General features: G+C 42.4%; 1 protein-coding gene across 1 annotated transcript; it reads right to left on the bottom strand.

Moving 5' to 3' along the window:
• Nucleotides 1-1,543: 1,543 nt before the first annotated feature.
• LOC116955219 (olfactory receptor 5H19-like) lies at nucleotides 1,544-3,624 on the bottom strand. Its single transcript, XM_032976234.2, has one exon. It carries the CDS (start codon nucleotides 3,106-3,108, stop codon nucleotides 2,125-2,127), a length of 984 nt encoding a protein of 327 aa, XP_032832125.1. The 5' UTR covers nucleotides 3,109-3,624; the 3' UTR covers nucleotides 1,544-2,124.
• Between the last annotated feature and the right edge of the window lie 8,513 nt (nucleotides 3,625-12,137).

The following is a 12,137-nucleotide window of genomic DNA, read 5'->3' as shown; positions in this document are numbered from 1 at the left end:
GTTCAACAGTTCCACTGCTGGATTATATATTTTTTCCGCCTGAGGACGACCGCTTGTGTTGCGATCGAAACGTCGTGATTTTTTCTTACGTTACTTTACCGAAATAACCAAAGAGTAAGGAAAGAAGAGACCTATGACACTACCGGTTTTTTTAACTGCAGTTCACTGAATATCGATCATAAAGTCTTTTTAACAATTTAACTTGACAATCCTTAATGCCAGTGGTAGTTATAGGTCATTTGCGTTTGGCCCTGCCTGTCGTCGTTATCCATGGTGTGTGTAAACATGTGGCAGAGCGTGGCAGGTCCCGGTCCCTCTGATTCTTCAGCCCGAGTCATTAGCTCTAAGTAAGCCACGGTTGCAATGATGCAATCCAAAGCAAGTGAGAGAAATCGTACATTATTTCTCACACAATTATTGTCATGTGACCATAATTAAAATTGACTTTTGCGTGGTATTTTTTTTTATATATACTACATTTCCCATATCTACAACACGTGCTGTGCCTCTACAAAGATGGCGTCCAGAATATCCCCGAGCATGTGTGACATCACAGATTAACACGTTAGGCTTTTGCGACCAATATTATCCATAACAGAGGTTTTTTTGGGTTAGATAGCATAGCCACCACCCAACCACGCCAATTTTTTAGGTTTGTTATGTCGACAAAGCATGCCAATTCGTTCCTAGTTCAGCACACTGGTGTGTTGTATAGTAAACCCACAAAATGTACCGGATGCAAATGCACGCATGACAAATGTAACTAATTGGCGGTGTCGGGTGGTGGCGGATTTAACGACACATTCATATCTAACAAAAAACAACCCTCTTATGGATGACTTCACCGAGTCACTAGGCAACCTCAAACCACCTCTGTATCTTTCGATTTAAAGCTTTCGTGGTAGCTTAGCTGATTGGAGAATATATAGAGTTTATTGATAACATTGAGGTAATTTATATTTTAGTTTTTTATTGGTTCACTATATAGTATTCATTATATATTGTAGTGTATACCCAGTTACTGTGAATAGCTCAGATGTGTAGGTCTTGACTTCAACATAGCCATTTCTGTGACCAGTCACAAGCTAATCACTCAGTTATTTCAATGCTAAATTCGCCTAGTTATTTCAATGCTAAATTCTCCTGTTTGATTTGTACTAGGTGCCTCTGTAATGTGTATGCTCTGACTTTAACATAGCTATTTCTGTGACCAGTTACAAGCTAATCACTCAGCTATTTCAATGCTAAATTCTATGCTAATTCCTTTGTCAAGGGGTGCCTCTGCGGATGTGTATGCTTTAACTTTAACATAGCCATTTCTGTGACCAGTCACAAGATAATCACTCAGCCATTTCAATGCTAAATTCTATGCTAATTCCTTTGTCAAGGCGCGTTGTTTCTTCTCACACAGCTTAAAGGTCGTGATCTGAGCATGGCTTTTTCACTCCAGCGCTGTCCTCCAGACAGTCTCGTCCCTTCACCTGATGAAGGCCGCTTGTGTTGTGGCCGAAACGTCGTGAGAATATTATTGTATTATTTTATTTAATCAATTTATTATTTTATTCTCATTCTACATGACTTTACCGAAAGAACCAAAGAAGACACCTCTTTATCCATACTGTACATTGAGAATCTTAGATCACCTTGTACCTCTGAGCAAAACACCCTCTACATCACAACTAAGTTGAGTGTGGGGTACATATCACCTTCCACAACTAAACATCAAACGTTGGGCCAACGTTAGTCCAAAGGTTCTAATCACATTCTAACGTAGGCTCAACGTTGCATGTTTGCTGGGTTCGTTCAGATTCCAGCCTCTCTACACCTTTTTTTCTAAGTGCACACTCCCGTACACGAGCAGCACAGCAGCACTGCTCTGCATGCTCTCTCCATTTACCTCCTGCTCACTTCCCTGCTATCCGCACTATTCTTCCCACCAATCTAGTTTAAAGCTTCTCGTTGTGTGAATAAGCAATTTACGTGTCAAGTAATCAAAACTGAAAGAGATGTCAGTTTCTTACGCATTGACGCCCACTCAACTGAAGTTGAAAGCCTTTCAAATTAATGGAATTTCTTTACCCCACGCCAGGAAATATGTGCACGTAGATATGTGTGTTATTTCATTTAACACGATTGCAGTTTTAAAGCTGCGACAGAATTCCCGTGAAATACTTTGGCCAAACTTTGTCGGATTTCCACCATGCGCAGACCATAGATAATGGGATTGAGGACTGGGGGGAATATGTAGTAGAAGGAGCTGAATGCAGAGCGCATGAGGGCTGGAATTACCTCCTGATGCTTCAGACGCTGGTGGAAAATCATGAACAATAGGAATACGTAAAAGATGGAGAGTACGAAGAAGTGAGTGATGCACGTGTAAATGGCCTTCTTCTGACTTTTGCGCAGACTGGAATTTTGACAGTCGTACAGGATGCGGCTGTACGTGTATAAAATGGTGCACACAGATGTGATGCTTCCGATCCCCGTGATGATGGAGCTGTAAATTATGTTGATGGTGATATCTTCGCACCCAATATTGCTCAGCGATAAGCAGTCACAGTTTGGCATCACAATTATCCTTGGCCTGCAGAACGTGAGACGGCTGATTAGAATCAGGTCTCCAGCCAGCAACAAGACTGATATCACTGCGGAGAAAATGCACATGAGCATCGCCTTTCTGGAGGTGATCAGCATGCTGTACCGCAGCGGGTGGCAGATGGCAAAGAATCGATCCACGGCCATGAAGGTGAGGATAAAGCATTCGCTCATGCTGGTCACGTGCAGGAAGAACATCTGTGCGATGCAGTTGGTGATGGGGATGTAGCCAGACGACAGGAGGTTGTGCATGATCTGAGGCAGCGTGATGGTGCTCGCGCACATGCTGTTGAGCGAGAGGCTCGCGATGAAGATGTACATGGGCTTGTGCAGCTGCGACTCGTGCGCGATGGACACGAACAGCAGCAGGTTCCCCAGCACGGCCACCGCATAAATCACAAGGAGCGCCACAAAGGCCACGGGCTTCATTTTCTCGTGACCTTCGAAGTGATCCATCACGATAAACACCCCCGGGGGTGCTGGCTGATAGATTTCCGTGGAGTTTGTATCCATGTGGGAGCTGGGAATAACAAGTGAAAACGGCAGTTATTATGCGGGGAACTTTTTGTCACGAACGTTTCATTTTTTGGACAGTGTTTAAACTTGTGTCAATCAGCTTGGTCGAAATATGGGCGCAGTTCAGCAAGTACGCTTTTAAGTAGGCAATGTTTTTTTTTCATCATACATGATGCATTGGCCCACGCACTCTCACGTGCTGCCTTGACGTGGTAACATCTTGGATCGCTTCGAACATCCTCCAGCTAAAACATTGCCAAAAATGAGGCGTTCCACTTCAGCAAAAATATCAATTTCAGCAAATATTAAAGTTCGGGCCAGCACCCCCTCAACTCCGACATTGCGCTGCCGAGGAGTTTTGCCAGACCTTGGAGTTGTCTTTCATTCCGAGCTCTTGTTCTCTTTCTACATCTCTTAACTGTCAATCTACGGCATTAACTCCAGAATCCGCCATTTTCTTACCCTCACTGCTGGAGAGATCCTCATCCTCAAATCCCAAACCCTCATCCATGCTTTCGTCAAATCCCAATCTCCATCCATCTATGGCCGCCCCGTATCCCTCATAATGAATAAAAATGCCACTGTTAGGCATCCCATTCCAATCCAAAGCCAGGTCAACTTTATGTTCGCCTTCACAATCTTCAAGATTCTCCATGGACTCACTCATTCCTACCTCGCTTCTCGTTTCACTCTACTCTCCTCCACGCACTGTACTACCTCTACTTTCTAACCTCACTCGATTCGTTGCCACGCACTCTCCTACCTCGCCCCTCTAATCTCACGCCACTCTCCTACCTCTCATCACTCATATAACTACTTTCCTCCACACACTATACTACCTCTTCCCTTCGAATCTCACTCTACTCTCCTATACACACACAATCTCCTACTTCTCTCCTCTAATCTTACTCTACTCCCCTCCACTTACTCTCTCCACTCCAGCAACAAAGTATGTTTTTCTGTCAAAGCCTCCAGGCAACCTTCCGATATAGGGAGGTTGCTCATTCCCTTTTGCTTACCACCATCATCCACGCTGTCCATTCATAGTCCCTGTTAAATTCCAGACTTAAAATGTCCCCTTTTCCTTCGACCTATGAATGACTGCCTCTCTCTCTATACAAAATAAACATTGCCAACGTTTCCACACAGTCTCTTGAGATCCGGTAGAATTTAGATATTGCTGTATGAATCCATATCATTGTTGTATTGCACTACAGATTTCTTCTACAGTACTACAATTTCTACTCATTCAAACATTTTAACTGTCTCACCTACAAAAAATACCTTCGCTAAACGTGCTGAAGACCTCGTGATGCTGTTTAGTTCATGAAGTTAATGGCATCTAAGAGAATTGACCAATCCTCGAAGCGTCTCACTATGAGTTGGCCAACGTCGAATTTGTCTCTACAAAAAAGGAGACATAACAGATGTCTATAGTTCCATAGGTGGGAATACTTCGTGAGCATTCACATGCAGCCAAATGGCAAAAGTTCGATAATCAGATTTGTTTGTATCTAGAAACATGAATGAAAAAAAGACTAATGAAGACTCTAGCCTGGTTCTTAATCAGAGTTAGTGTACTGGCAGTCTAGAATGTAGACTGTAGCCTGGTTATTAAGTTGGTTATTACCGAAAAAAACAAGAACAATTCTACATTATAGACTGCCAGTACGTTCATTCAGTTTAATAACCATTGCTACAGTCTACATTATAGACTGCCAATACGCTCACCAAGCTTAAAAACCAGGCTACAGTCTACGTTATAGACTGCCAGTACACTCACCCCGCTTAATAACCATTGCTACAGTCTACATTATAGACTGCCAGTATACTCACTCCGATTAAGAACCAGGCTACAATCTACATTCGTTTTATTATTATTTATATTCACTTTATTTTGTATTATTATTTTTCTATCTACGTGACTTTACCGAAAGAACCAAAGAATAAGTGCGTATCTGTCCTTCACCAGGAGCTGAGACCCTCTGAATGCACGGTGCTGTACGTGCGATGTTTCTAGCCATGTCATCCCTCGGGAGGGAGGCTCACGTTCCCTACGAAAGCAGCGTCATTGGTTGGTTCCAACACAAAGGGCTTGAGCAGGGAAGCAGCGTAATTCAGAGCGGGTGCTGTGTCTGAGGGGATCAGTTTGGGGGTATCTGTTGGCGGAGTGAATGGTCCGTGTTAAGTGAATGGTGTCAGTGCTGTTGGGGAGTTCGAAGAAGTGCCTGTTGTTGGAAATGCAAGGTGATTTTGAAGGCTAATAGGGTTGTAAATGTGCTGGACCTTGGTATGGCACTTATATCTTCGGTATGTGTGTCCTAAGGGTCACGTATTATTTATGTCAGTAGGAAGTCTCTGGAGCTATACACTTTTGAATCTATATTGAAAACTCATTTCTTTAAAACTGCTTTTTGTGTTAAGTTCGTTGTCCTTCTCCCCGCACCTCCAATTAGCACAGTTGGCTATGTACGGTGCGAGAGAAGTTCAACATGCATACAATACATATGCGTAAGAAGAAAGAATGAGTATTTTTGAGAGCGATATTGCAGATCGTGGCTGAGTGTTTGTCTGTGGTGGAGGATTGTTTTTCTGTGGCGGTTGTGATGATAAAGTGTTGTGAAATGGGTGGGAGTTGTGGTGTGTTGTTGCTCCGTGTTTTGAAGTGTCTGTGACCTGTATGGATATGTTTTGAGTTGTGAACTCTTGTGGAAAACTTTTCTCGGACCAGGCAGACCTCAATTAATGCTAATAGAATCAGCTCACAACTCCACAACTGCCACCAATTTCACAAACGACCATAGACAATATTATCACCACAGCCACCAGAGCCAGACACTCCTCAAATCACAGGCAGATACAAAACCGTAAAATTGCTCTAAAAAAATACTCGTTGATTCCTCCCCACGTGAACCTTAGCCCACGGGTACCGAAGAAAACGTCCCCGCACACCAAAGACCCTCACATTTGCAACCCTATTACCCCTCAAAATCACCTTGCATTTCCAACAACACGCACTTCTTAGAACTCCCCAGAAATACTGACACGATGCACTCCTCCACCAGACACTCAGCCGCAATCTGCAATATCGCTTTCAAAAACACTCGTTTCTTCTTACACATGTACGTATGTATGTATGTTGAACGTCTTTTGCATCGTACGTAATCGACCGTGCTAATCGGAGGGGGGGGGGGACAACAAACTAAACACAAAAAAATCCGTTTTAAAGAAATTCGTTTTCAATATAGATTTAAAAGTGAATAGCTTCAGTGGCTGCTTCATGTAAGAAAGAATGCATTACGCTTAGGCCACGCATACAAAAGACACAACTACCACACCAAAGTCCGGCACATTACCCCTCAAAATCACCTTGCATTTCCAACAACATGCACTTCGTTAAACTCCCCAGCATCACTGACACCATTTAACACAAGACATAGACACCTCACAGCAACACCATCAACATCGCAAAATATTTAGGCCAAGACAATTACAAATGGGTATTCTAACTCCCCCCACGACGCGGTCTAAACTCCGCTGCTTCCTTGCCCAAAACCTTTGTGTTAGAACCAACCAATGGCGTTGCTTGACATGGCTGAAACAAACAACACTTATAAGCAACATCCTCCAGCCATGCATTCAAGAGGGTCTCTTGATGAAGGACAGATCATCATCCTATATTTGGACCCTGCAGTGGAGCAACTACCTATTTCAGCTACTTATTTCAACTACATATTTCAGCAACCTAATTCAGCTACCTATTTCAACGGGGGGGGGGGGGGGGGGGGCTATGCAAGACTCGACTGTGGGCACCCCTCTTTTCTCCAGACTCATTTTTACTGAAATAGCTACGGATGTTTTTAACCCGTATACAATAATATGTAGGCTATAACTATATATTATTTTAGTTGCACAGTGCATTAGGTTTAGAGGAAGATAGTCTCACAGTGAAAGTATGAATAACAAGATGTTAAGGTACAATACTCCGAATTAAGTTCAGTAACAAACATCAGCAGTAGCGCTCCTAGATGTCACGCGAGGTATTTTTTGGAAACATTTTTTTCATTTGTCACAATGTATTTTGGCGTTTATGGTTAATTGTTGGAATATTTTTCTTAACATGTTGTTACTTGTTAATATGTTGATTCGGGGCTAACTGGTGGCCGACTGGGCCCCGATGCGTCGCATAACGCTGCCACATAGCCCCCCTCCCCCTCATTTTTGCGCCCCAGGGCCCCTATCCGAAACATGTAGAGCAACCTATACAATATTTTCTCACCTGCGGCTAGCGTTTCACACCGCAGAGGCGTTTCGCAGTGCTACTTTCATCTTTCTCTTCACCGCGTCTTAAATAGTTTTCTTATACTCCGATGTATTGCCATGAATCAGATGCAAACTTCATTTTGCGTCGAGTTTTGCACGAATTAAAAATCCTACTCTCTAATACTCTGGTGCTGAAGCAAGACAATCATCAACGAATACTCCGTTCAAAATTGTAATCCAGAGTCAATATATCTTACCTATTTCCGTTGATGGTTGATACCCAAATGTTATGGTCAACAGTCTTAATCTTCCACGGAATTGTCACAGCAAAGTTACAGCCGAGTTTCATGTCAGCGCTTTATATACCCGTGTTGACCTCGGTGTGGCTTCTTTGGGACTGTAAACCACTCGCACGAACTTCCCAAAGGTCCTATTAATTCTCCACTGAGGTACAGTTTTCAACTACATTACGGAATTACTTGAACAGTAATTATGACAGGGCTATTAAAAGCAATATTTAGCCTGATGGTACTAACGACTTGCAAATTTTCATCTCGTTATGATACAGTATAAACCTAGCACAAATATACTTAACTGAACGATGTTTTATTGTACCAGGTAAGGGCCACTGAGCTCCTGTGTAGCTCTTTTTCAGAAGCAATTTGTCCATAAATCAAAGCTCAATGAAGTGGCGTGTCACGAATACATTGATCGCAGCCAAATACTCTAAACGCACGTTGATTCTAAATGTGCAGGGATATAACTGAGGATCCGGAGAAAAATGCATACTACCACGGGGAGTGAGAGACATGCAAACTGCAAATTTACAGGCATGAGGGTTGGGATCGAACCCACGACCACTGTATACCAGGCGAGGAATTTAACATCTCGTTATTGTTATATCAAGATACCAACACGTGGGAATGTTTTTACGTATTTTTGAATCAGTGACTTTACACTGTGCATTTCAGAGCTCTTTACATGTCATAAGTGCCTTACATCTCATCTCAAACATCGTTAAGGGCACTCCCTCAGTGACAGCGGTCCCTGTGGGCGCACGGTGACTTGGGACCTGGGCTGCAATCAGACATTCGTCTGCCAGTATCGGGCGGCGTTTGCTGCTATCTGTAGATCCCAATTGGTGGCTAGGCGATGTTAACTATCTCGTCTGGTATACAGGAGGACGTGGGTTCGATCCCTGCTGTGTATATGGAGTTTGCATGTCTCTCTCCATGGTCGTGCGGATTTTTCTCTGGGTCCTCCGGTTCCCTCCACATTTTGAATCACGTGTTTAGGGTATTTGGCTGCTATACATTTCCACATGATAAGCCACTTCGTTGAGCTATCATTTGTGATAGCCAAGTAGTTTCTGAAAAAGAGCTATGTAGTTCAGTGGGCTTCACGTGGTAAAATAGATTTTTTTTTTAGTTTAATTAAAGAATTTGGCAAATTTGGACCATGATGCCAATAAACAATGTCCTACTCATCTTGAATGAAGCAGATGGCGTGGTTTTAGTGGTTGTTAATACACAACACCGTAATAACCAGGGTGGCCACCTGGGGTTCGAATTGCAAAGGCTCTACAACAAGTGGCAAACCTTTGCTACCACTAGTACCGGTCGGGCACGGGAAGTGGAAGCTTTGAGAGTGCCAGTAAGTGGCATCAGGTGTTGCACAGACGCCGTATTTTCCATTAAGACATCAGAGGTGTAGATATGTATGTAAGTTGTACTAAAATGAGTAAATGTGGGTTTACTCTCCAACACACCGGTGTGCTGAACTAGTAATTAATTTACACGTTTAATACTCTTTGGTTCTTTCGCTAAAGTCACGTAGGTAGAAAAATATAATAGATCACGACGTTTAGATCGCAACACAAGCAACCGCCAACATATATATTTTTCACCTGATGACGGTTGCTTGTGTTGCGATCGAAACGTCGTGATCTAATATATTTTTCTACCTACGTGACTTTACCGAAAGAACCAAAGAGTATTGATTCCTGCAGTCACGAAAGCTTCAAATCAAGAGTGCACGTTTTGGTTATGTGACAAACTTTTTTAATTGGCTTTGTTGGGTTGTGGTGGGTTTAACGCCACATTTATATTTACACGATCTAACCCAAAAACACCTCTTATGATGAACTCCTTTCACATCGTACATAGCCAACCGTGCTAATTGGAAGTGCGGGGGAAGGACAACAATCGAAATACATTTTTTTAAAGAAATTAGTTTTCAATATAGATGATTTAAAAGTGCATAGCTCCCGTGGCTTCCTAATATCGGAAGGAAGAGCGTTCCAGACGGCCGAAGAAGCACATTCGAAAGCACGCGATATGGTGACCGTCTTTGTTCGATGGATAGCCAAAAGCCACTGGGAGGATGACCGGAGTTCGTGTGATGGTTGAGATAACTTCATCAGAACATAGATATCTGCATTATTGACCAACTGAAGGCCTATGATATCGTCAACAGACAAAGGTATTGTTCTTTGCACTTCGAGCTCCCTGACTCTGTTGCTCAGGATCATTAAGGACTGACACTTGTAAAGATCCTTGGAAAAACTTCATGTCCGGGAGTAAGAAAAATGTCCTGTTCAACAGGGATGTCCTCTGACTCCTCTATTTAACATCTCTTTGACCACATATACATCGAGAAGTCTCCATATCTGTACCAATGGAATGTACATATGTTATATATATACATACATAAATACAATAACTGGCTGTATAATGCCCAGATGAATTCAAGGGATAGACTTCGACTGATAAACTTAGTTATATATGCTTATCAGGGGCGCAACTATGAGGGGGTATATGGCAGCGGCATGCGACGCATAGGGACCCAGTCGGCCACAAGGGGGCCCCGAATCAACGGATAAACAAGTAGCAAAATGTAAAGAAAAAGTGTTCCAAATAATGATTCCAACAATTAACCATGAATGCAAAAAAACGTGTTAGGAATGAAAAAAATATATTTCCGAAAAATACCCCACGTGAAATCTAGTAGCGCTACTGCTGCTGACATGCACGTGAAAGCAAGACGCACAACAACTTAATTGTTACTATTGTACCTTTACATGTTTTTATTAATACTGTTACTGTGAGACTGTCTTCCTCTAAACCCAATACACAGTGCAACTAAACATATTATTTAATACGGGGTTAAATACATCCGTAGTTATTTCAGTAAAAAGTGAGTTAGGAGAAAAGAGGGGGGGGGAGCACAGTCGGATCTTGCATAGCCCCGCCTGATCATATAGGTAGTTTTGTCCCTGATGCTGATGATTGTCTAATTGCTTCTCACGCTGACGAGTTGGAGACTCTTCTATCGGACTCGAAGCTTGCGCAAGCTTGCGCAAAGAGGCTTACGATTAGCTCCACCAAAATAAAACACCCGCCTTGGCTACTTTGTGTTAGACAAACAATCCGCCGCTTGGCCACTCCATGAGTGAGTAATCGGGTTAACCTCGAGAGCAAGCAGACGTTCGCACGCCATTACAGCTGACGTGTAACGTTGGCTTTATTTGATGTTTGATTAGTTTTGTTGTCGGTAACACGAATATTCAGCCACTTTGTTGAGCTATCATTTGTGATAGCCAGGCCACTTCTGAACAGTGAATACCTCAGTGGGCTTTTCCTGGTAGGATGAGGATGGTTTAGTGATGTATTTGTTTACCTTCCTTCTACTTTGCACTCCTATCGTGGTTTTATTCATTTATTTGTTGCTGTAACATCCCTACTGGACAGCTGTGAAAGAGAGCTGTATAACTCATCAAATTCCTTGAGTATTAATACATATTCTGATTCTGAAAATAGAAATAAATAGTTTTATTTTGATTCTGAAAAAAAAAGTTACAGCGAAAGTCCGCATTGGAGTTGTTCCTAGCTAGTTTAATAAGAGCAGCCAACTCCCCTGTCTATCGCCGTGCAATGGGCTGGTCGCCATTTAAATCAGCGCCATCCACAAGGGAGCCTCATAGCAGCAGTCCTGAGGTAAAGAAACAATTGAATAAATATACTAATTACTCACAGCAGACCAAATGTTTAGGTAAATAGGATTCATAATCAATCCATAAATGCTCTTTGATTTTTTCGGTAAAGTCACGTAGGTAAAATAAAATAAAACAACTAAATTAAATCACGACGTTTCGGAGGCAACACAAGCTTCCGTCTTCAGGTGGAATAGTCACAGCAGAATATCTCTGACTATTCCACCTGTAGACAGATATTCTTCCAATTGGAAGTTTCTATATTCTGGAATGTTCTGAAAACTTCTGGAATGTATTTCTAGAGTAATCTGGAAATGTATGGAATAGGCAGGACATCTCTGGAATTAGCTGGTATAATCTGGAAAAAATGTGGAATATTCTGGAACACCCTGAGGCGTTCCAGTACAACATCCCTCGAGGAGAATTCCTCCAGGGTGTTCCAGAATATTTATAATCGTTAAACATGAGTCACTGGCAAAGAGCACTGCTTCACTTGTGAGCACTAAGCACGTTACCCAGTGAATCCCTTATCTGACTTTTAATTGGCTTAGTGGACTGAGAAATGGTGAATAAATCTTCCAAAAAAGCATGCAGGAGTGATTATCTTTATTAATGCATTGAAGGCAGACCATAACTTCTTGTTTCACAGGTGCATTGTTGGTCATTGTGCCTTCAGCCACTTTTAGTCAAATCAAATATCAACCAAATTTAGCAAAACAGGCAGCAATAAGAGAAAGGAAGACAACTGTGGACTGATTTCATGATCAATACT

The sequence above is a fragment of the Petromyzon marinus genome, chromosome 58 (genome assembly GCF_048934315.1).
Source record: "Petromyzon marinus isolate PM22_M1 ecotype Great Lakes invasive population chromosome 58, UKy_Petmar_22M1.pri1.0, whole genome shotgun sequence".
In the NCBI taxonomy this organism is placed as follows: domain Eukaryota; kingdom Metazoa; phylum Chordata; class Hyperoartia; order Petromyzontiformes; family Petromyzontidae; genus Petromyzon; species Petromyzon marinus.
The sequence above is the reverse complement of the archived record's forward strand: the minus strand, read 5'-3'. Positions and strand labels throughout refer to the sequence as shown.

Excerpts from the sequence above, each read along its gene's own strand:
- LOC116955219 (XM_032976234.2), bottom strand. The coding sequence starts at position 3,108 with ATGGATACAAACTCCACGGAAATCTATCAGCCAGCACCCCCGGGGGTG.